General features: G+C 39.9%; 1 protein-coding gene across 5 annotated transcripts in view; it reads left to right on the forward strand.

Annotated features, from left to right (window-relative positions):
• CDK14 (cyclin dependent kinase 14) overlaps positions 1 to 21,513 on the forward strand; it is a 388,387-nt gene that overhangs the window by 289,463 nt on the left and 77,411 nt on the right. For all 5 annotated transcript variants that reach the window (XM_060248474.1, XM_060248475.1, XM_060248478.1 and 2 more), the window contains 2 exons: positions 8,654 to 8,793; positions 14,882 to 15,028. In XM_060248474.1, coding sequence (XP_060104457.1) covers positions 8,654 to 8,793; positions 14,882 to 14,997 — 256 coding nt within the window. In that variant the 3' untranslated portion in view covers positions 14,998 to 15,028. The remainder of the gene's footprint in view (positions 1 to 8,653; positions 8,794 to 14,881; positions 15,029 to 21,513) is intronic.

Raw genomic sequence — 21,513 nt, forward strand, 5'->3', positions numbered from 1 at the left:
CAGCTAACAGCCACATTATTCTGTTACTCCTTCATTCCTTGTGGAAGTCTACTTTTGTGCTCTCCTCTTTCACCCTCAATAAGAGGTTCTTTAAGTCCTCCTCACTTTCTGCCATTAGAGTGGTGTCATCTGCATATCTGAGGTTGTTGATGTTTTTCCCGGCAATCTTAATTCCGGCTTCTGCTTCATTCAGGCCAGCGTTCCGCATGATGTACTCTGCATATAAATTAAATAAGCAGGGTGGCAATATAAATCTTTGTTGAACTCCTTTTCCTATTCTAAACCAAAAAAACCAATCCCCTCCTTCTTTCCTGCTGCCTTTGCCTGACAGATAGAGGAGAATCTGCATGTGTGAGAGAAGGTTTCTTCTTCCTCCAGCCCTCCCTTCTCACCTGCCTTGCTTCAGTTGCCACCAGCACCCAAGCCCTGCCCTTTCTCCCTCTACCTGCAGCTTGAGGCATCAAAGGAGGCTCTGTATGTGTGTACTGCTTCACATACACCCTACTACCTAGCCAGCTAACTGCCTGTAGCCCAGTCAAGAGTTTCTAGTCTATTGTTTGTATAACAAGTCTGTTGCACATAAGTCAAGCACCTATGTAAGATCTGAGATCATTAAAAGAAAATACTTTTGTTTATTAAACTACCATCTCAGTTCACTAAAATACAAGGCACTAGAATTCTATATCAAAGCATTACAGGCGTTACAGACGTGAGAAAAGAAATAAACCAAATAAGCCTGCAATCACACACACTAAATAATGCACTTTCAATCCACTTTCAGTGCACTTTCCAACTGGATTTTGCCAGTTCACACAGTAAAATCTAGCTGGAAAATGCATTGAAAGTTGATTGAAAATGCGTTATCTAGTGTGTTTGATCACAACCTAAGTTGTACAGGCACTGGTGTTTCCTTTGCAGTCCCTTCCCTAGAATGGATGCAGGAACTTTGAAAATAGATGATTGAGACACACTTTACTTTATTGCTCTCACTGTTACCCCATCCTTGACTTAGTCACTTCTGACAAGGTGTCCAAACCTTTTAACCCTTCCTGTCCCAGCTAGGAGGATTTTGCTTTAATCTGACATGAAATTGGGAATGGGTCACCCATATACTGCTCTGCAGCTTGTATCCAACAAATTTAGGCCATATCAAAAGCATTTATGGTCTAACTCAAAATATCCAATTAATTATCTATCTTCAGCCTTTCTAGTGGATGAGTCTGTGGTGCTCCATGCATCATGGAAGGATTGGAGTTTTATAGCATTTCATCCAAAATATAACAGAAGAGATGTATTGTTTCATTCAAGGGCCCAGAGAGTTCCTCTTTTCAATCCAGACTTACTGACTACAGGATTCTTCAGGTATAAGTACAAGTTATCTGTGAAGTTGAAATATAGTTCCGTTCAATGGGACCTGGTGGTTATGAGGTATTCAAAGCCATAACTGTGCCCTTGCCCTGGCCTGGCTTGAGTCACCAACTATCATCCAGGTATCCCTCACCTATTTTCTAAATTGGATGCAATACTCCCTCTAAGCTGTGGAGTCTTGTGAGCAAAAATTCTACTTTGTGAGCTACTGGTATTAAAGTTGTGAGCTACTGCATAAATTAGTTTGTTCTGGGGCCATTTTTCCTGAACTAAGACAAAAATGTGTGAGCTAGAGGCTAAAAAACTGTGGGCTAGGTCACGCTAACTCAGCTTAGAGGGAATACTGACCACAAGCCTGTCAGCAGCTGACTATGGATGATATCAGTGCTGAATCCCTGGCTGTTGCCATTCACTGGAGATTTCATAGTAAAATGCTTTGAGTCTGGGATTTACCTGGCCCCTGCCATTTTCTAGACCTTCATAGAAGACATGCTTTAGGAAATTTATAACATCATACCATACTTTTGATGATATCCTTATTGTTGATGGATATACTGAGGAACTTGCAACCAGTGTTCCCTCTAAGCTGAGTTAGTGTGAGCTAGCTCACAGATTTTTAGCCTCCAGCTCACACATTTTTGCCTTAGCTCAGGAAGGATGACCCCAGAGCATACTAATTTATGCAGTAGCTCACAACTTTAATGCCAGTAGCTCACAAAGTAGAATTTTTGCTCACAAGACTCTGCAGCTTAGGGGGAACATTGCTTGCAACATAGGTGTGTAAAATCCTGGACAGATTTGCTAGTGCCATTTTCTGTTTTTAAACAAAAACATGTGTTCTGAGTCTCCTGGAATGAATTCCTTAGCTAGTTCTTTGATGGGAAAGGATGTGACTTCTCATGCAGTAACAAATGACCCAGACATGTGGCTGGCCAGAACAACAGTTTGGATCATCGTTTTGCCAGTTTCTTCCTGACACACCACACCATAAACTACTACAGGCAGCTGGCTATTCTGCTAGATCATATGCATCCTGACCTGACTGAGGACAAAAGAACGCTGATGCTGATATTACCATAGGTGAAGTCAAAAGGTCTCTGTACATCAGGGGTCCTCAAACTACGGCCCGCGGGCCAGATGCGGCCCTCTGAGGACGTTTATGCGGCCCGCCGGGTCATGACAAAATCAGACCGGAAGTGACGTTCGACCTAAACTCGCGTTAGCAACGCACACTTCCGGCACTGGGCTGAGGCGGCGGAGACAGAGTGTGAGGTGATACCGAGGTGAGGTGAGTTCCCAGGCCGGGGTGTGTGGTGTGGGGAAGGGAGAGAGATGCAGAAGACGGAGAACTGACGGCCCGCGGCCTTGTACAGTAATGGCAGTCCAGCCCTCCAACAGTCTGAGGGACAGTGAACTGGCCCCCTATTTAAAAAGTTTGAGGACTCCTGCTGTACGTATTTGCGCCAGATAACACTATCTGTGTCAATAACTATGTAGCTCAGCATGGATCTCTGCTGCTGTGACGCAAGCTACAGGGCCACTACATTCTCAAGCTGAGAAACCAGATGACCATCTGCTATGGGATCATGTGGACCAGATCAGGAGGTGTCAACATGAAGGGAAATAAAGGGAAGGGGGGGAGAGAGAAAGGAGGAAAGAGAAGGAAAGCCTGAAGACAGAATGGAACTACACAACCCCAGGTGCTTACCAGTCTTTCCGATCCTTTAGTGGCTGCAGCTGGTATTGCTGCCATGGAAGACCCCTTTTATTTGATCAAGGATAGCATAGAAAGCTCTGCCTTACAGTGCCAACCCATTTTTTTAAAAAGCTTGGTGGCTGCCATAATACCCATGGGTGTACCATGCTGGAGATTCCTGATATAATGTGTAGCTTCCTTAAGGAGGACTAATATGGAACCCTTATGTGATAGAATGTGCCAAATGGCTTTTTTAGTATGGTCATTGTAATCTGAGGTCCAACCATGTCTCTCAAACTCAAAATAAGCTATTTTTCACCTTACCGAAATTTTCTTGTGTAGTAGACTTAATGTTTTCATTTGAAATGTCAAGCTGATTTATATAAATGAAGCTACAAAACAGCATTATTATAGCTAAAAGTACACGTCTTGCCAAGCAGACAAACTTAGCATAGGTCATCATTCTTTGATCATTACGAATCTCATTTTTTTAAAGCAAACTATCCACTATTTGCCACAAATAATTACCATTGATTTTTTGTGTGCTGTTCCTAATCAGGGTATGTAAACAGATTGTATAATGAAGTTAACATAATTACTGATATGTTGTTGTTGGGAATTAAGCAACATAGGCACAACAATATTGCTGGCTGAACTACCAAGAGAGTGAGGAAGACCCAGGTGATGTCACTGGTGGTGTGGCAACACCATTTCTGGTGTGCAAAGGAAGTGATGTCATCACACAGGTGACATCAGTGTGATGGTCTGGTAGTTGGGCAAAAACTCTATTATGGAAGCCATTTTTCACCCTAGAGTTTTTGCCCAAATACTAGGACATAGCCAGAGATGTCGCAGTTTAATGGCATCACTTAGTGTGCATGCTAGAAGTGATGTCTCTACAGAGGGCTTTTTAAAATCAGGAACGCACAGGAACTCAGTTCCAGCTGGCTTGTCATCAAGAGGTGTGACCTAATATGCAAATGAGTTCCTGCTGGGCTTTTTCTACACAAAAAGCCCTACGCATACCTTTAATGAGCCTTGTATATTCTTACATCATTTTGCACTGTACCATCTGGATTTTGTAGGCCCATTGGATAGATAGAATCTTGCATCTGGATGAGACAATACTTTACTTTTATGTGTGTATATGGGTAGTGCGTGAGTAGGTACTCATAGGTTTTGACAGATGACAACTTCTGTAATCATGTAGACTTGAATGTAGACCAAAAAAATCCCTGTCTCTACGTCACCTGGGCCTTTCTCTCTCTCCTGTTAAGTCCTTCCCCCAGTTAACTCTAGGCTAAATTAATTCATTGGGTTGGAACCTGACTGAATTTTCCAATGACAGGATGGAATTTTCCTTCATTCCCCTTCCCAATGCAGTGTATCAACCTCTACAAAATGTTGTTCCTGTGGAACAGGGGTATCTTGAATAATGGCATGAAGGGGGTCTGCAGTGAGAAGGGAGAACTGATTGAGATTGCCAATTTACTGTGGATTCACCAGATAATTGCAGTTGGCTTAAGCAAAGACTCACTGTAATAAAAAATGTGTAAAAACAACTTTTAGCAGGTCATACTCACAATTTTTGTACTGTTTATGGTATTTCTTACACTAATTTTATTGCATTGTTATCTAATTTTGTAATCCTTCTCAAGTTTCAATTTTAAAAGGGAGACTAAAAATAAATATTTTAAAAAACCACAAAAACCGAATGGCTAGGGATTTGCACAAACCAGCATCACAAATATTGGCCAGTTCATGATTTGTGAAGCGATGTTGACAAACTGCAGAATTGACACAAACTTCCATGAGAGCCAGTTTGGTGTAGTGGTTAAGTGTGTGGACTCTTATCTGGGAGAACCAGATTTGATTCCCCACTCCTCCACTTGCACCTGCTGGAATGGCCTTGGGTCAGCCATAGCTCTGGCAGACAAGAGGTTGTCCTTGAAAGGGCAGCTGCTGTGAGAGCCCTCTCAGCCCCACCCACCTCACAGGGTGTCTGTTGTGGGGGAGAAAGATAAAGGAGATTGTGAGCCACTCTGTGACTCTGAGATTCGGAGTGGAGGGCAGGATATAAATCCAATATCATCATCATAGTCATAAATTTTGATGCTGTTCATGGTGGTTCATAAAGAAATTCTATTATTGTTTTATAATCAAAGCAAATGAAGGCCAAAGATCTTCTTTTGTTGTGTACAGCATTAATTGAATAATAATTTCTTGCACAGTCAAATTCATATGGTTTTCCAGAGATATATTACTCAACCATTCTGTACAGCAGGGTTTTTTTTGAGCAGGAACACACAGGAACTCAGTTCCGGCTGGCTTGGCAACGGGGGATGTGGCCTAATATGCAAATGAGTTCATGCTAGGCTTTTCTTAAACCCCCCCCTGCTGTACAGTATAAATTTATTTGTGTTTTTTCTATAGAACTCCTTACAAATCAACCAAATGTAATCCCTATCTGCTGTTTTCTTTCAAACATATAGAGTGCTTAATTTAACAGTAACCCCAGTCCCATCTTATCCATTCCAGAACACACACACTATCTTTAGGGGGGTATGTTAATATTTTTTAAAAAATAACCCCTTTATTACTGAATAATGGTTCCTGTAGAAAATCAGGTCAATTTGTATGTGGCTTTAGTTACCTCTGTCGGGGAATCTTTTTCCTGCTTTAAGCCATGTGGCTGAATTTGAGGCATGCATTCAACTCTACAATATTATACCTGGGCAGTTCTGCCAAGTGGCTTTAAATGTATGTGATCTGTCTTTCATGAAATGGTATATGCAGACATTTGAATATGCTTTTCACTCTCTGTGCCTGCCAACTGTGTCTTTGTGAGTAGTCTATGTACTGACATTTACAAGTGCCCTTCACTCTGAAGTATTTTCTTGTAAATGTCAAGGAAAACTGAATGGAACGATTCCTACTATTTGAATACACAAAATAAATCTGGAAGAATTTGGGCTCCAGTAGATAGCTGACACTGCCCTGTGTTTGCACTTCAAAGTAAGAAACTGTAAAAGAAACTAGTGTAGTGTTTTAACTGTTTTGCATTCTTGTGTCCCATACAATAGTCAAGTTAGACTCAAAGACTAGACATACTCTCAGATGAAATAATGTAGCAGTTTTGAATCATAGAAGAGCCCCGTGGCGCAGAGTGTTAAAGCTGCAGTACTACATTCCTAAGCTCTGCTCATGACCTGAGTTCAATCCCCAGCGGTACCCAGCTTGCTGGGGAGAAAGCGTAGATGACTGGGGAAGGCAACGGCAAACCACCCCATAAAAAGTCTGCTGTGAAAATGTGAAAGCAACGTCACCACAGAGTCAGAAACGAATGGTGCTTGCACAGGGAACCTTTCCTTTCCTTTGAATCATAGACCCCACCTCCTCCCACCCCACCCTCACCCAGGAAAACTTCCTTGCCTTGTCACACAGATAATCAATAGTAGTGCCTCTCCCCCAAAACATACACACAGGGACACACTTTCCACCTGTCCAGCATGGCCACTGTCATCTCAGTGGCATTAAAAAAAAACCAACTAACATAGTGGTGCCAGCAGATATTAAAACAGGTTAACAAAAAAAATTCTAGCTGCAGCAAGAAACTGTCTCTGCCTAAGGCAGCATTGCTTCTTGGCGCAGCTCATTCTACATATATTTAGTGTTTTCTCCCACTCATAACAATCAACCTTTTAGCTATAGAAGTTCCAGAATTTCTCATAATTGACACTAATTTCACAATTTGGAGTGGAGGAGAATGATTCTCTTTGGCATGTTTTCAGAGCACTAAATTCCATGTGGAATTCCATCACTTCATTGGGAGGTCACAAATCAACAGTCTTTGTTTCAGGGGAAACTGGAAGCAATAGGAAAAAGCCTGAGGTCAGGTTTTGAAGGTTATGCTTTGAGATAAGGTTTTAGGTTTTTTTAAAAAGTGGTAATCAAATTTGTTGCATATGGCCAAAGGCTGTCAAAATCTAAGATTAAAAATACACACAAAAAAACCCAGTAATAAAAGTAGATTAGGATGAGGAGCAAAAAAACATTAGGATGGTGGCAGACTGGGGGAAGGAGAGAATATGACAATTTTTTAAAGCACAGTTTAAGTGATGCCCTTTCCGTTACAAACTACATTTTCTCTCAAGATTTGTGCTTGGAACTGCCAGAGGATGTAGTAATGGCCACAGAAATAGATAGTTTTAAAGGGGGATTAGACAGATTAATGGAGGATAGGTCTACCAGTGGCTACTAACCATGGTGACTAAAGGGAACTTCCACATTCAGAGGTAGTAAGCCTCTGAATACTAGTGCCAGGAGGCAACATTAGGGGAAGGCATTGGTCTGTATGTCTGATTACTAAAGTTAAACCTCCAGTTTTGTCAGGTCCTTTTATCTATTAGCAATTGTGCTAATATTGATAAGTAATTACCACTAATTGATACAAACAACTCATACTGGTTAACTGGTGGAATGTATTCTTGTGCATGGATCTTGATCCATATCTCTACTCCTTCTGTTCTCAGTGTTACAGGACATAATGAGTAGGAATATGTCCAGGTGGATAGCCGTGTTGGTCTGAAACAATAGAACAAAATTAAGAGTCCAATGGCACCTTTAAGACCAACCAAGTTTTATTCCACGTGTGACTTTTCATGTGCATGCACACTTTGTCAGACAGAATGGAATGAGACTTGCCAGTCCATATATATAAGGCAGAGGTTGAACAGCCTCCTGCATGTCAATTTGGTTTATGAAATGTTTTAACAGATGCAAAAATAATAATTAGTTACATTTATAAGGTTGTTTAGATTCAATTCTGGGAGAAAACAGGCAAATAAATGTGTCAGATGTGTTAATTACAGTGTGTGAAGAGTAATCATCTGACCCTGTTGTTACACTCCATCCATCTCCTCTTGTGTGGAGGTAACTGATGGCATCTTTTTCCTTGAGATGGGGTGATTTGTGATGCTGTTACCAGACCAGAGGAATGCATACCAACATACCATTCTGATTCTTGCATTACATTACAATCAGTATTCTACTATTCCAGATAAAAAAATACACTAAAATAAAGAGGGTGTGTAGCCTTTCTTGGTGAGAATACAGATATAAGGACTGAATGAATTTAGTATGCATAGTGAAATAAAAAGCCGATATCCTTGTTGACTCCTGGAGAGGTGTCTAGTAATTTGTAATCCAGCAGTTTCCCTTTCCATTCTATTCTTGAGGTTCCTTTGCAATAAAATAGCTACTTTGACATCACTCATTGGAAGTGTTCTCCTATAGGTTTCTTAGTTTTGTGATTCCTGATGTCAGATTTGTTTCTGGTTATCCTTTGGCATAGAATTTGACCTGTTTGTCCTCTGTAGAGATCCAAAGGGCATTGTTGGCACAATGGCATATGCAATGTTAGAGGATGAGCTAGCGAATGAGCCTGAGATGGTATAGTTGATGTTGTTAGGTCTGGTGATTGTGTTGTCTGGGTGTATGTGGCAGCAAAGTTTTGGGGGGTTTTTTTGCTTTCTGTTTTTTCTTGTTGCTGCTTTAACTTTCCTCTGTTTCAACTTCCCTTTTTTTCAGGCTAAGCTATGTGAACCATGCAGAGGATTTGGCCTCCAAATTACTCCAGTGTTTCCCAAAGAACAGATTGTCAGCACAGGCAGCTCTGAGCCATGAGTATTTCAGTGATCTGCCCCCACGGCTATGGGAGCTAACTGACAGTGAGTATAACAGCTGAACAGAATAAAGGCAAAGGGTAGAGAGAGAGTGTGTCTGCGTGTGTATGTGTAGAAGTCTGTAGCTCCAATTCCATAGGTGGCTTGACACAGGAAGAATGGATTGTCCCTTCCTATCTCTACTCTGCAGTCTGCAGCTAGCTATCTTTGTATTTGATTATATGTGCAGCCAAGAGAATTATATGAAATGTCATAAAGAAGAGTGTGTGTGGGGGGGGAGAGAATACAATTTACATATTTAGTGCTTTCCCCCTTCATAACATGCAGCACTTTTAACTTGCTGCCGTGCACAGGATGATAATCCTGTGGTATTTGATTCTCAGACGCTATATGTGTTGTAACAATAGCCCTTTAAAAGGGGAGGGGGCTTGGTATTCAGAAAATAATGGAACACAAAGTAGGCAGTTGGTTAATTTTACAGAATTTAAATATATGTGAGGAGAACTTGAGTGGATTTGTATAGTTTGAGAGGGTTTTCAGCATTCAAGCTTAAGTGTTTTTTTATTTAAACTATTTTACTTTTAAAACTATCTTTGTATTGTAAGAATCCATATTTTTCTTTATCAATATAATAGCATATTAATTTTACTTTCAGATAATGTTTTATTTGTGCCACAATGATGTACAGGCATACTCTTGATCAGTACATAGGGCTCAGTTTTGAAAGGCACATACCCAGGGGATGATGGGAAAAATCATCCAATTAAAATTAATGATTATTTATAAAATATTGCAAGAGATTATCTTGGCACTAGGGTTGCCAAGTCCAATTCAAGAAATATCTGGGGACTTTGGGGGTGGAGCCAGGACACTTTGGGAGCGGAGCCAGGAGACATTGGGAGCCATAAGCAAAATTATGACAAGTACAATTGAACTCCAAAGGGAGTTCTGGCCATCACATTTAAAGGAACCTCACACCTTTTAAATGCCTTCCCTACATTAGAAATAATGAAGGATAGGGGCACCTTCTTTCAGGCCTCATAGAATTGGACCCCCTGGTCCAATCTTTTTGAATCTTGGAGAGCATTTTAAGGAGAGGCCTGCTCCCACCTGGGGATTGGCATCTCTGCTCATGAGTTGCTGAACTTCCAACTTCTTTGAAGTAACACAGAGCAACCAAAGGTTCAAGTTTACCTTTCCTATGCAAACGACCTCTGAAAAGATTGTGCAACCAACGGAGGGTCTGGGCTGCTTTCACAGCCACTGGGAGTAGCCATGTTCTTCTGCCTGCTCCCCCCACCCCAATTCAGCGTTAAAAACACAGACACACCATCCCAAGAAGAAGCCTTTCCAAGCCGAGTCTGAAGCCTCTGGAAGTGGAAAAGCACATGATGGTTGTGGGGGGTGGGGCTTCCCCCCACCGGCCAGCTGACTGGGTGCGGTAAGGAGCCTGGGAAAGTGGAAGAACCCCCACTGGAACCTGGGGATTGGCAAGCCTACTTGGCAGAGGGGATGGGACTTCCAAAGTTGTTGTACCCTCATATAATTCCTTGTGGGTTCTGGTTTGCAGTCTCAAATACACAAGTGCATTTTAATTTTGCTGGGAAAGTTGTCTTGCTGAAAGTATGGTAAGGTTCTTTAGTTCTTATCTTACATGAAAAAACAAACCATTTTTGTTTTTCTGTTTAGTCAGCATGTAAAAGGGATAACCATCACTCTGCTTTGGTGACATTTCAATCTTGTCTAACTATATGGTTGACTCTAGTCAAGATTTTGATAGTCTATGAATTCTGTAGTAATACTTTTCTGTTAATGTGGACTTATTACCCACTTGCCACTTAGTTTATCAGTTGGTGGTTAAATCCAGCCCTATCAGTGAAGTAAATGCCTACACATTATCACTATGCAGCAGGCTGCCAACAGAGACAGTCTTGTCCTAGTCATTAACAAGCATAATATATGCAGAACACCAGAGGGGAATTAAAACCACAAAAAAATACCTCAGGGTGGTATTTTTAATATGAGAATTTAATTTGTAATTTCACAGATTAAGAATTTTGGCTGCATTAATCCTTTTATCAGCTCACAGCAGGTTATTTGCAGAAGCATAACCATAAGGCGATATTCATTGGCAGAAACACGTCTTTGCATAACGTTAAACATCAGGAGCAGTGAAACCTTTTGAAGGGGGAGAATAAAGATGGGGGAAATCATTATATTTTAAGGCAAGATTCTGCTAAATGCCTCCAGTAGAAAAAATTTCAGTTACAGCAACATTATTTCTGTGTTTAGTAGATAATCATTATGGAACATAAATCCAGATGCTGGAAAGGACAATCCCTGTATAAAATACTATAATTGTTTCCATTTGGTATGCATGGGTAGAAATTGCAAACAAATTTAATGAGAGAAAGAAATGAAATATATTTTGGAGTTTGGAGTAGAAATTAATTGATTTTATTTAGGTGAGTAGTTCTGATGCTTGATGCTTTGGTCAAGATTTCATACTCAAATGTTTTATTAATTAAGTTGTGGGTACAGTATGCCCAACAGAACTCAACTTGAGAAGCACAGATGAGTCTTCAAAGGAACTGATTACCATTTCCATTGCAGAAGTAACAGGAAAATGGTGTCATATACTGGCTGTCTAACTCAGTATTGTATGTCTGTACATATGTACATCTACACTTTCTTTTAACACCAGTTTTTTAAAGAACCCGCAAGTGAAAAATTGTTATTTTGGTGAGTAAAAATTATAGTGAACCCTATATAGTGAACCCTATAATTATAGTGAACCCTATAATTCCTTTTCAAAACTATTCCAGAACAGAATTTTTGTGCAAGTTGGCAGCTCTGCAATGGATCAAATAGAAAACCACTGGGACTGTTAACATTGTGATTTTCCCATGGAAGTTACCCCCAAAAGCTATTCCTTTGGTGACACCCATAAATTGTATGTAATATTTTTTCAGATATGTAGTGCTGGTTGGTAGATCCAATATGTGATTTAAAACAGTGCACAGTGGTAAGAAGTTTTAATTACCATGTCTGCTATGTGGAAAATAGTCACATGTAGAACTTTTTTTATGGCCATGTGTTTATATCAGCTTTAGATAAGACCCTCCAAGCCTATCCTAAACATAGCTAATGTACAAACAGGACAGGAAATTAGTTCCCTGCATTCTATTCATCTTGCATAAGACTTTCAAAATCAAAATGTAAGATTTTGAAATTTATATTAATGGGATACACTTCACCTGTGGTTAATAAACCATTACTGTCAACATTGGCTAGTGAAAACATCCCACAAAGAAATGTAAATGGTAATCCATTTTGTGACAATAATATTGTTATAGTCATCTCAGAGCTCATGAAAAATAAAACAGGTAAACCAGTACATCTGTATTGAATTTATAATTTGAGTGAAATGTAATCATGTATAGGGAAATTGAATAAGGAATATGGCTTGGGTGGATGTAAGAGCCAATATTGGGGCAGAGAAACTGAATTCAGTGCACTGTCAGCCGTAGATTGTGCAATGCTATCTATCTACTGGATCCATCTCACTTGATGAAAAAGAAATGTTGGGCCGTTAGCATTTATTCCAAAGATTTCTGAATAAAGTAAACTGGCATCATATTGTACAAAAGCTGGTTTTATGTTGCGTGTTCCACAACTGTATTAATAATACGATACTTTTATGTTGATCAAGTAGTAGTCAACTTTCAGAACTCCAGAACAGTTACCAGCTGTGCGAGCCAGCTGTGGTGTAGTGCTTAAGCATGCAACCAGCTGGGTGACCTTGGGTCATAGTTCTCTCAGAGCTCCCTCAGTCCCACCTGCCTCACAGGGTGTTTGTTGTGGGGAGAGGAAGGGAAGGTGCGTGCAGGGGTTTTTTTTAAGAAAAGGCCCAGCAGGAACTCATTTATATATTAGACCACACCCCCTGACATCACCATTGTTTCACACAGCACTTTTTTGTAGAAAAAGCCCAGCAGGAATGTATTTGTGTATTAGGCCACACCCCCTGATACCAAGCCAGCCGGAACTGCGTTCCTGTGTGTTCCTGCTCAAAAAAGGCTCTGATTGTATGCCTCTTTGAGATTCCTTCGGGTAGTGAAGAGTGAGGTATAAAACCAACTCTTCTTCTTTTGCATACAAAGGTGGTCTTGGTTAACACACTTGGTTTTCCTAAAAGCAGTACAAAAACTAATTTTGTGGTGCAGAAACATACTAGCATGTGTGCCTTATTGCTAGTTGATAATATGTAGCTGTTTGTCTTAGATGAAAATTTTCTTATAACAATATTTGCATTCGGCAATCCTAATAAATCATGACTGGTTTGCTGTGGATGTCCTCAGGCTCTCCCTTATTTCTTTTCATGTGGCTGAATGAAGTCTGGTTTGTAACAAATCACAGTTTGCTATAACTGAACCAGCTAAAAGAACAACATTTAGTTTGTTGATTCCAAAGCAGAACTACAATGTATATGGAATCCTGGTTTGTAAATCAAGAACAAATTGCAGTTTGTGGTATCTTATATCACAAGAAATTGTGGTTTGTTGCGAACCAGTAAATCTTCAAACTACAGCCATACTTGAGGGAAGGAAGGGAGTTACAAGATTCATTCTCAGACCAAACCAACCATAGCTTTCATAGTTATTTGAAAGCAGGCTAGAAGTGTTGTGATTAAACTAACAAGGCTGAAATTTTGTAGAGTTTTGAAAGAACCCAAAGTATCTGGTTACATCTAGGATACTTTTCTAGTTAGGAAGTAGGGTGAGGAGAGTTGTATGTCTTTGTGTTAGTGTACTTAAAGTGGTTCCGTGTAATGTTACAACATTTTTAGCATTTTTTCAATCCTGTAAATGTTTTTGGTGAAGATGGAACCATCTTCATATTGATGGATAGTTTTTATTTTCAGTTAAATTTAATACAGGTACTTAAAATCTAGGGTTGCCAGATCCAGGTTGAAAAATACCTGGAGATATGGAAGTGGAGCCTGAAAGAGGGTGGGGTTGGGGGAGGGGGGAGGGGGAGGGGAGGGACTTCAATGGGATATAATGCCATAGAGACCATCTTCCAAAGGAGCCATTTCTTCCAGGTGAAATAATCTCTGTTGACTGGAGATCAGCTGAAATTCCAGGAGATCTCCAGCCAGCACCTGGAGGTTGCCAACATTATATAAAATAGTTATATGCTTTGTCATAAAGGTTCAAAGAAGAATACAATTTATGGTTTGCATCCAGCCTAAATTTTCATCATAGTACAGCCCAATGATCACCCTAAAATGGTCTTCCTGGGGGATAGTAGAACCTGAGGAATGATGGGGGAATTGATGGAAACTGTCAGTTTAGTCTGAAACCAATCCTATGTTTACAAACTGCAGCCTCTGTTAAAATACATGTATAATTATTCCCCGGGAAAAGCATTCTCATTTCCTCATAGGGTTACCAGCCCCCATGTCCCAGTGGGGGATCCCCCAGTTTTGAGGACTTCTTCCCATCGTGGATGAACTGGCCAGTGGGAAAACCCCTCTCCTAAAGAGGGATGTCACCATGCAACACCCCCCCCCCTCCATGCAGTGCCATCACCTGGAAGTGATGTCATTGCATCGGGGACATTGCATGGAGGGACACTCTGGTTTTTGGACAAAATCTATGGTTTACCCAATTTAACCATAGAGTTTGCCCAAAAATCAGAGCATCCGTTGTGCGACATCTTCAATGTGATGACATCACTTCCAAGTGATGTCATTGCGAACCCTAGAATGCTCCCACTCCCCCCAGCCAGATCAGTGAGGGGACCTGGTAATCCTGTTTCCTCAGTTCTGTGACTTCTAAGTGTTCAAGAGGCATGATATGTACACTTCATATTTTCAAAATGGTTTGCGTAAAAGCACAGTCAGGATTGATCATAGGATGTGATTTTGATATAGGGTTATAGATGTACTTGTTTTTGATATGTAATAAACCAAGTCACAGTGTTTCCCATTTGTGTGTGTGTGTTTTCAAAGCAACGTTGTACAAAGTTCAAGGTACAAGTATGGAAGAAATGAATGCATTTGTAAGGCATCATAGTATTACCAGCGTGGGGGGAAAATAGTAACTTGAATCCCATCTTTTTTCAACAGTGTCCTCTGTTTTTTCTGTATCGAATGTAAGATTACAACCAGAGGATGGAGAAGGCATGAAAGTCTTTGGAAAAAACAATATTTATGGCAAAGGTTTATCAAACATTAAGCACTGAGAAGCATTTTGGTTTCCCACATACAATTCAGGTAAGAACGCCTCTTCTGAAAGTGTTATTTTTAAGAAATTCTTTTCTATTTGGCCATATTAAATGGTGGCAGCATCATTCATTTTACTATAGTTGTCAAAAAAATGGAAGGGGTGTTCAGCAGGGTGTAAAAGAATGTTTTTGTGCTAAAAATGTGAGACTTGCAGGAGAAGAGAGCATCGGGCTATGCATTGTTAAGGTCTGCAGTTGGGTATTAATACAAATAGGTCTCTTAATTTTTTTAAAAGGTTCCATGTTGGGTCCACAAGAACAAGTTATAAATGGAAAGCTGGTGAGCTGAAAGCATAGAAGCTATCTGGGAATTTTTCCATAGTGTTCATGACAGACTGAAACTTAGAACATGAGGTGTTCTTTTGGGCAAAGTATATAAGACTGACCAGGGCTTTTTATGTAGAAAAAGCTCAGCAGGAACTCATTTGCTTATTAGGCCACACCAAGTCACAGTGTCTCCCATTTGTGTGTGTGGGTGTTTGAGAGAGAGGGTCTGTGTGTGTGAAGAGAGACAGTTTGGTGTAATGGTTAAGTGCACGGACTCTTATCTGGGAGAACCGAGTTTGATTCCCCACTCCTCCACTTGCACCTGGTGGAATGGCCTTGGGTTAGCCATAGCTCTGGCAGAGGTTGTCCTTGAAACGGCAGCTGCTGGGAGAGCTCTCTCAGCCCTACCCACCTCACAGGGTGTCTGTTGTGGGGGAGGAAGATAAAGGAGATTGTAAGCCGCTCTGAGTCTGATTCAGAAAGAAGGGAGGGGTATAAATCTGCAATTCTTCTTCTTCTTCCCCTGACATTACCATTGTTTCTCATCAGGGCTTTTTTGTAGAAAAAGCCCAGCAGGAACTCATTTGCATATTAGGCTACATCCCCTGATGCCAAGCCAGCCAGAACTGCGTTCCTGTGTGTTCTTGCTCAAAAAAAGCCCTGAGGCTGATTACTGAAATCCATCACTGACAAATGAAGGAGGTGTGCAGACAGCTCAATTTTTAGTGTTTTTTCCTGCCATCACTTTATTAAGTCTCAAGTACCCAGTTGTTTCTGATTTTTAACTCAAGTTCAAAACAACTTTCCTTTAAAAAAAAGTTCCTTTGTTCCAGCAACTTTGCATTTTACCAGTATTCATTGTATAGCATATGGCCACAGGATATATGCAGTTAATTTGCCCACTTATATACCCATTACATTTTAGAACTGCTCTCTGAAATGTAGTTGAGCAAACATCTCTGGCATGTATGCTATACTGCTTGTGACTTCCTGATAATCCCATCACTTCTGACCAGTTTGTGGCATTTAAAAAAATGTATGCATCAATTTTACTACTACATCACTTGATTTTTTCTCTCTCCTGTATAGCTCTTTCAATTACAGTGACAAACCAGGAAACCGTTACACCAAATAACAATAGCTTACATATCTAAGCAGCAAAGAAATCTATTCTTAGCTAGGCTAATCATCTTTCCTGTCAATTATATGTGGATACGGTACATATTTTTCTTTTTTCACCGGTATCCTTCTTTCCTCCAAGAAATTCAGGGTAGCATACACATCTTATGAAATTGGTTAGGCTTCCCTAAATCATCTAGACAGCTTTGTAACTGAGTTAAGTTTTTTATCCAAATCTCTCTTTTCCAAGTCAAGCATTGCATATGCATTACATTTTGTTTGGGCCTGCATGCATGCAGAGAGATGTTTGAAAAAGGACTTGCAGCAGTGGAGTCCATTAATTGTTAGAGGATAGCCTAAAAATATAACTTTTGCTTTGACCAGTTCATTCTAAATTCCCTTGGTAAGTTGTGTCCTCCAACCAGTCTTGGTTTTGTTAAATTGAATTATTTGTTCTTCGGTGATACCAAAGACTTCCATATTGACTGGCCCCGTTGCTCACAAGGTTCACTGTTTCCAGACATGCATTCCTGCCATGTTATCTTGTCTAATAAAAGTGACTTTTGCAAATTACTTGATAAATGATGGCTTGAAATAACAGTATTGAACAGGTATGGGAAGAGGTTTAATTTAAAGCTTGTTTTATTGCCAGTTTGAGTTTCAAAGAACAAGTTTATTGTATTCTAATGTTGCAATTTATATTGGTTATCCTTTTAATGAAAGTATAAATAAACCTTTCTGGCTATCGCTGGAATGAATTATATCTGAATTTTATAGCAATATTGGTTGCCTGCAATCATCATGGTGATGACTTAAAAGTAACCTTCTCTGTAATGAGGACAATTTGCTGGAAGGGTAGCAGCTATTGAAAACTGAAGTCATCAGATGTCAGCCTGCCCCAATTATTTCACATGTTTTTCTGCAGCAAACCATTTAAGCTTTTACAGTGTCAGAAACCAGGCTGCCTTCAGAACTGGCTTGTTTACATCTTCATTGACTAGCTAATCCTTGCTCCCCCCACCCTCCAGCTGTGTCCCTGTAGGCATCTCTTCACCTATTCTAATATGACATACCAACTACTGCAAGCAGATTTAAAATGTGTATCTTCTTCCTAAAGATTTGTAAGGCATAGCATTGAATGAGCAGAACTTCTAGGAGGGTTTAATACCATAATACATTTTGGTGGAATGCTGTAAATTTAACATCTTAGAATGGTGATCTCCACCCCAGCATTAGATATTTTAAAAAATATGATTTCATACTTGTTTCCATTGGTAGTTGCTATATGATTTTGAGGCACCAAACACCTAGCATTATTTAGTGATTTCAGACATGCTTAGTCCAAGACAAATCATGGTTTTTCCTTAAGATCTACAGTATGAATCTATTATCTTCTGAAAACAATAATGTGCCAAAGGCAATCCTTATGTAATACTCAAGACTATACATGAATATAGACATATAATAAACATAAAGACAATTTAAAACAGAAATTGACATTTCAGGTTCATAATCAGGGCTTTTTTGTAGAAAAGGCCCAGCAGGAACTCATTTGCATACTAGGCCACAACCCCTGACACCAAGCCAGCTGGAACTGCATTCCTGCTTTAAATTTTCATAGTTATTTAAGAATAACATCTCCATCAGGGATTCTGATAAAACAATGGGCAGTGTTGTTGAACTAGCAGATGTGGTTTCAAATCCTTGTTTACCCATAAGATCATTGGAAGGGCCTTGGCCAAACTTTCATTTCCAAAAGTGGGGATGCTAACCTCTGTCTTTGAAGGCATAGGAACTAAAGATTGTAATGCACCTTGTGCATTAATATTCCCATATAAATGAAAATTAACTTACAAAAAGGTGATGGTGTGCAAACTTCCTACAAAACCTGAAACTCTCATACTTTATAGCTCCTGCTACCTAATCCTTACATTCTGGTTATATGGCTTACTCAACAGTAAATGAAAATACTTCTGAAACATGTGCAACAGATGTTCTAGGATTAGGCTCTTTACACAAATTATTACAATATGTAATATTCTTAAGGTTTATTTATTATTTGGACTTTTAGGCTTCCCTTCCTTGCAAGCAGGGCTCATGGCAGCTGACATCAGAATAAAACACAATAATCTGAATTAATTTAAATTAAATCATTAAAACACAATACAGTTCAATATAGAATAGTTCCAAGATGGCGAATAATTTGAATTAAAATGAGGCTCTCCAAAGCCTCTATAAGGCAGGTAAGGTGGGGTGGGAAACCTGAGAGTGCCAGATTGCTTGCTGGCCCATCACTGTTCTCAGTCAAAGGCCTGACAGAACATCTATGCCTTACAGGCCCTACATATATAGTAATCTTATTCTTGGCATAATTGATAACTGGCCATAATAATTTCAAAGAATGAATACCCAATTAAAGCTTGTTAGCAAATGTTTTATGCTGCAGTGGAAGATGGACTGCAGGTTAAATTAAGAAATTGAGTCTGGCTTTATCCGACATAAAACCTTCCCTGTATCAACCCTGATGGTAATGCTAATAATTTAAAATATATCTTTCCAATAAACCTCTATAGAGCTACTAAATATGAATAAAAGTACCTGAGATGTTTTGCACATCCATCAAACATCACTCTATACTAGGGCTGCCAAATCCAATTAAAGAAATATCTGGGGACTTTGGGGGTGGAGCCAGGAGCAAGGTTGTGACAAGCATAACTGAACTCCAAAGAGAGTTCTGGCCATCACATTTAAAGGGTCTGCACGTCTTTTTAATGCCTTCCCTCCATTAAAAATAACAAAGGATAGGGTCACTTACTTTTGGGGCTCACAGAATTGGGACTCCCTGGTCCAATCTTTTTGAAACTTGGGGGAGGGGTTTTTTGAGGAGAATCATTGGATGCTATGCTGAAAATTTGGTGCCTCTACCTCAAAAAACAGCTCCCCCAGAGCCCCAGATACCTGTGGGTCAATTCTCCATTATACCCTATGGGAACCGGTCTCCATAGGGAATAATGGAGTGCCCAACAGACATTTTCCTCTCCCTCCCCCTGGCTTTCTGATGACACTGAAGCTGGGGGAAAGCTTCCAAACTGGGGGATCCACTGTTCCCATCTGCGGATTGGCAACCCTACTCTAAACTCAAACATTGTTGAGAGTCAAGTGGTAAAAGGACTAGGATCTGAGAGACACATAGGACTGCCAACTCCAAGTTGGGAAATACCTAGAGAGTTTGAAGAGAGGAGGGACTTCAGTGGGATATAATACATACAGCCCACTTTCCAAAAAGGCCATTTTCTGCAGGTAAACTGACCTTTGCTGCCTGGAGATCACTTGTAATCCCGGGAGATCTTCCACTACCACTAGGAGGTTGGCAATCCTAGCGCAGGTTCACATCCTCACTCTGCCATGGAAGCTTGTTTGGTGACCTTGGACCAGTCATACACATTCACAGGCACAGAGTTGTTGTGAAGGGAAAATGGAGGAAGGGAAAACAATGTAAGTTGCTTTGGATCTCCGTTAGGGAGAAAGTCAAAGTATAAATGAAGTAAATAATAAAATAAATTAATATCCCCTTATAATCTGGCTGATGGAAGATCTGAAGAATGGATTTCTCTCATCAAAGCTGTGTCTCAGAACTCAGTAGTGAATTTCTATGCCCCCAGTAGTTTTTTCCCACAGGCACTTGCAGTTAAAGAGCCCAGCAATTTACATTCAGAATGCTGGTCTGTGCTGAGTCGGTTTTCTTCGTGAATAGGCATAACTGTGGATAAAATAATTGTGGTTGTGCAGTGTCACTTCAGTTACATATTGTTCCCAGTTCAATCATGAACAATCCAGTGGATAGTAGTTGTCACTGTGGCAATGATGCTGTGCTAAAGAACTAAGCACACCATTACTGACACGTTAGCCATGTCTTATTTAAAGAATTAAAAGAATCTTCTGTCATTTTTGTTCTCTAGTTTGTATATGAGATCAGTATGGTGGCAAGTAACTGAAAGATCCTGCCCCCAACCCCCAAAAGCATTTACTAACATATCTGTTCACCTCTGGCTTTGCACACTGTGTAAGGCACTCTTCCCAGCAGTCCTGTGTAACAACATCATTTTTGCAAGATTTTCTTTAGTCAAGCTGTGGGGATGCCATAGTCCAGCAGCGTCTGTGTCAGAGGGTATAGAGAAGTCATTCTAATTCCTCACTTCCCTGTTTCTTTCTAACCTCTGGGTCTCATCACTGTTGAATTGCCAGGAACAGCTTAAATATTGTGTCATTTGTTCCCAATTTGGCCAGCACTAGGTCACAACACTTCATCTTCTTGATAGAGTCTCCTTTGACTGATTCAATATTGCACACATTAACACTGCTATAATATTACAGTAGTCTGTTTTCTCTCTCTCCCTTTTTTCCTGAATTTTAAAGTTTAGTGTGAAATTAAAGATTTTTTAAATTGTATAAACCATGACATTAGATCTAGCCTTCAACAAATAAAACTTTGGAAAAGCAGAATAAGGCATACACAGGTGTATTTGAGTTGCAGCAACTGCATGTATATATTAAAATTGAGAGGATGGATGTCTAAATATTGTGCATGTCCTAATTTCTCTTACAAGGGATGCCTACTCTGGAATGTTGAGTGTTGCTTTAATTATTTTACTAATGCTGTATCTGTATAAATTGGCACTAGTGAAAAGGCTAATATAATGTAGTTGTGGGCAGCTGAAACCAACTTGAGCCTTAGAATCAATGCTAGCTATACATGACAGCAATGCTAGAGATACTTGAATTGTTGCATTCATTTTGTAAACTGTTAAACTACAGAGAGGATGGAAAGCAGACTTTGAGATCCTAGATTATTTTGGCCCCTATCAGCATTTTTAAGAGCCCTAATTTCTAACTGTCAGCAACATAATGGTTTCAAGGATATATTAGCACTGTAGTCTTTTGTTAGCATCAAATGCATTAAACTTGTAGAAAATATCCTAATTACTGTGCATATCAAATGCAGCCATATTCTCATTTTGAAGCACAAGATTTATATTTGCTTCTGTTAAATGCAAATGGAAGCAAATTACACTTTGTATTAAACCACAC

The sequence above is a fragment of the Heteronotia binoei genome, chromosome 10 (genome assembly GCF_032191835.1).
Source record: "Heteronotia binoei isolate CCM8104 ecotype False Entrance Well chromosome 10, APGP_CSIRO_Hbin_v1, whole genome shotgun sequence".
NCBI classification, from domain to species: Eukaryota; Metazoa; Chordata; class Lepidosauria; order Squamata; family Gekkonidae; genus Heteronotia; species Heteronotia binoei.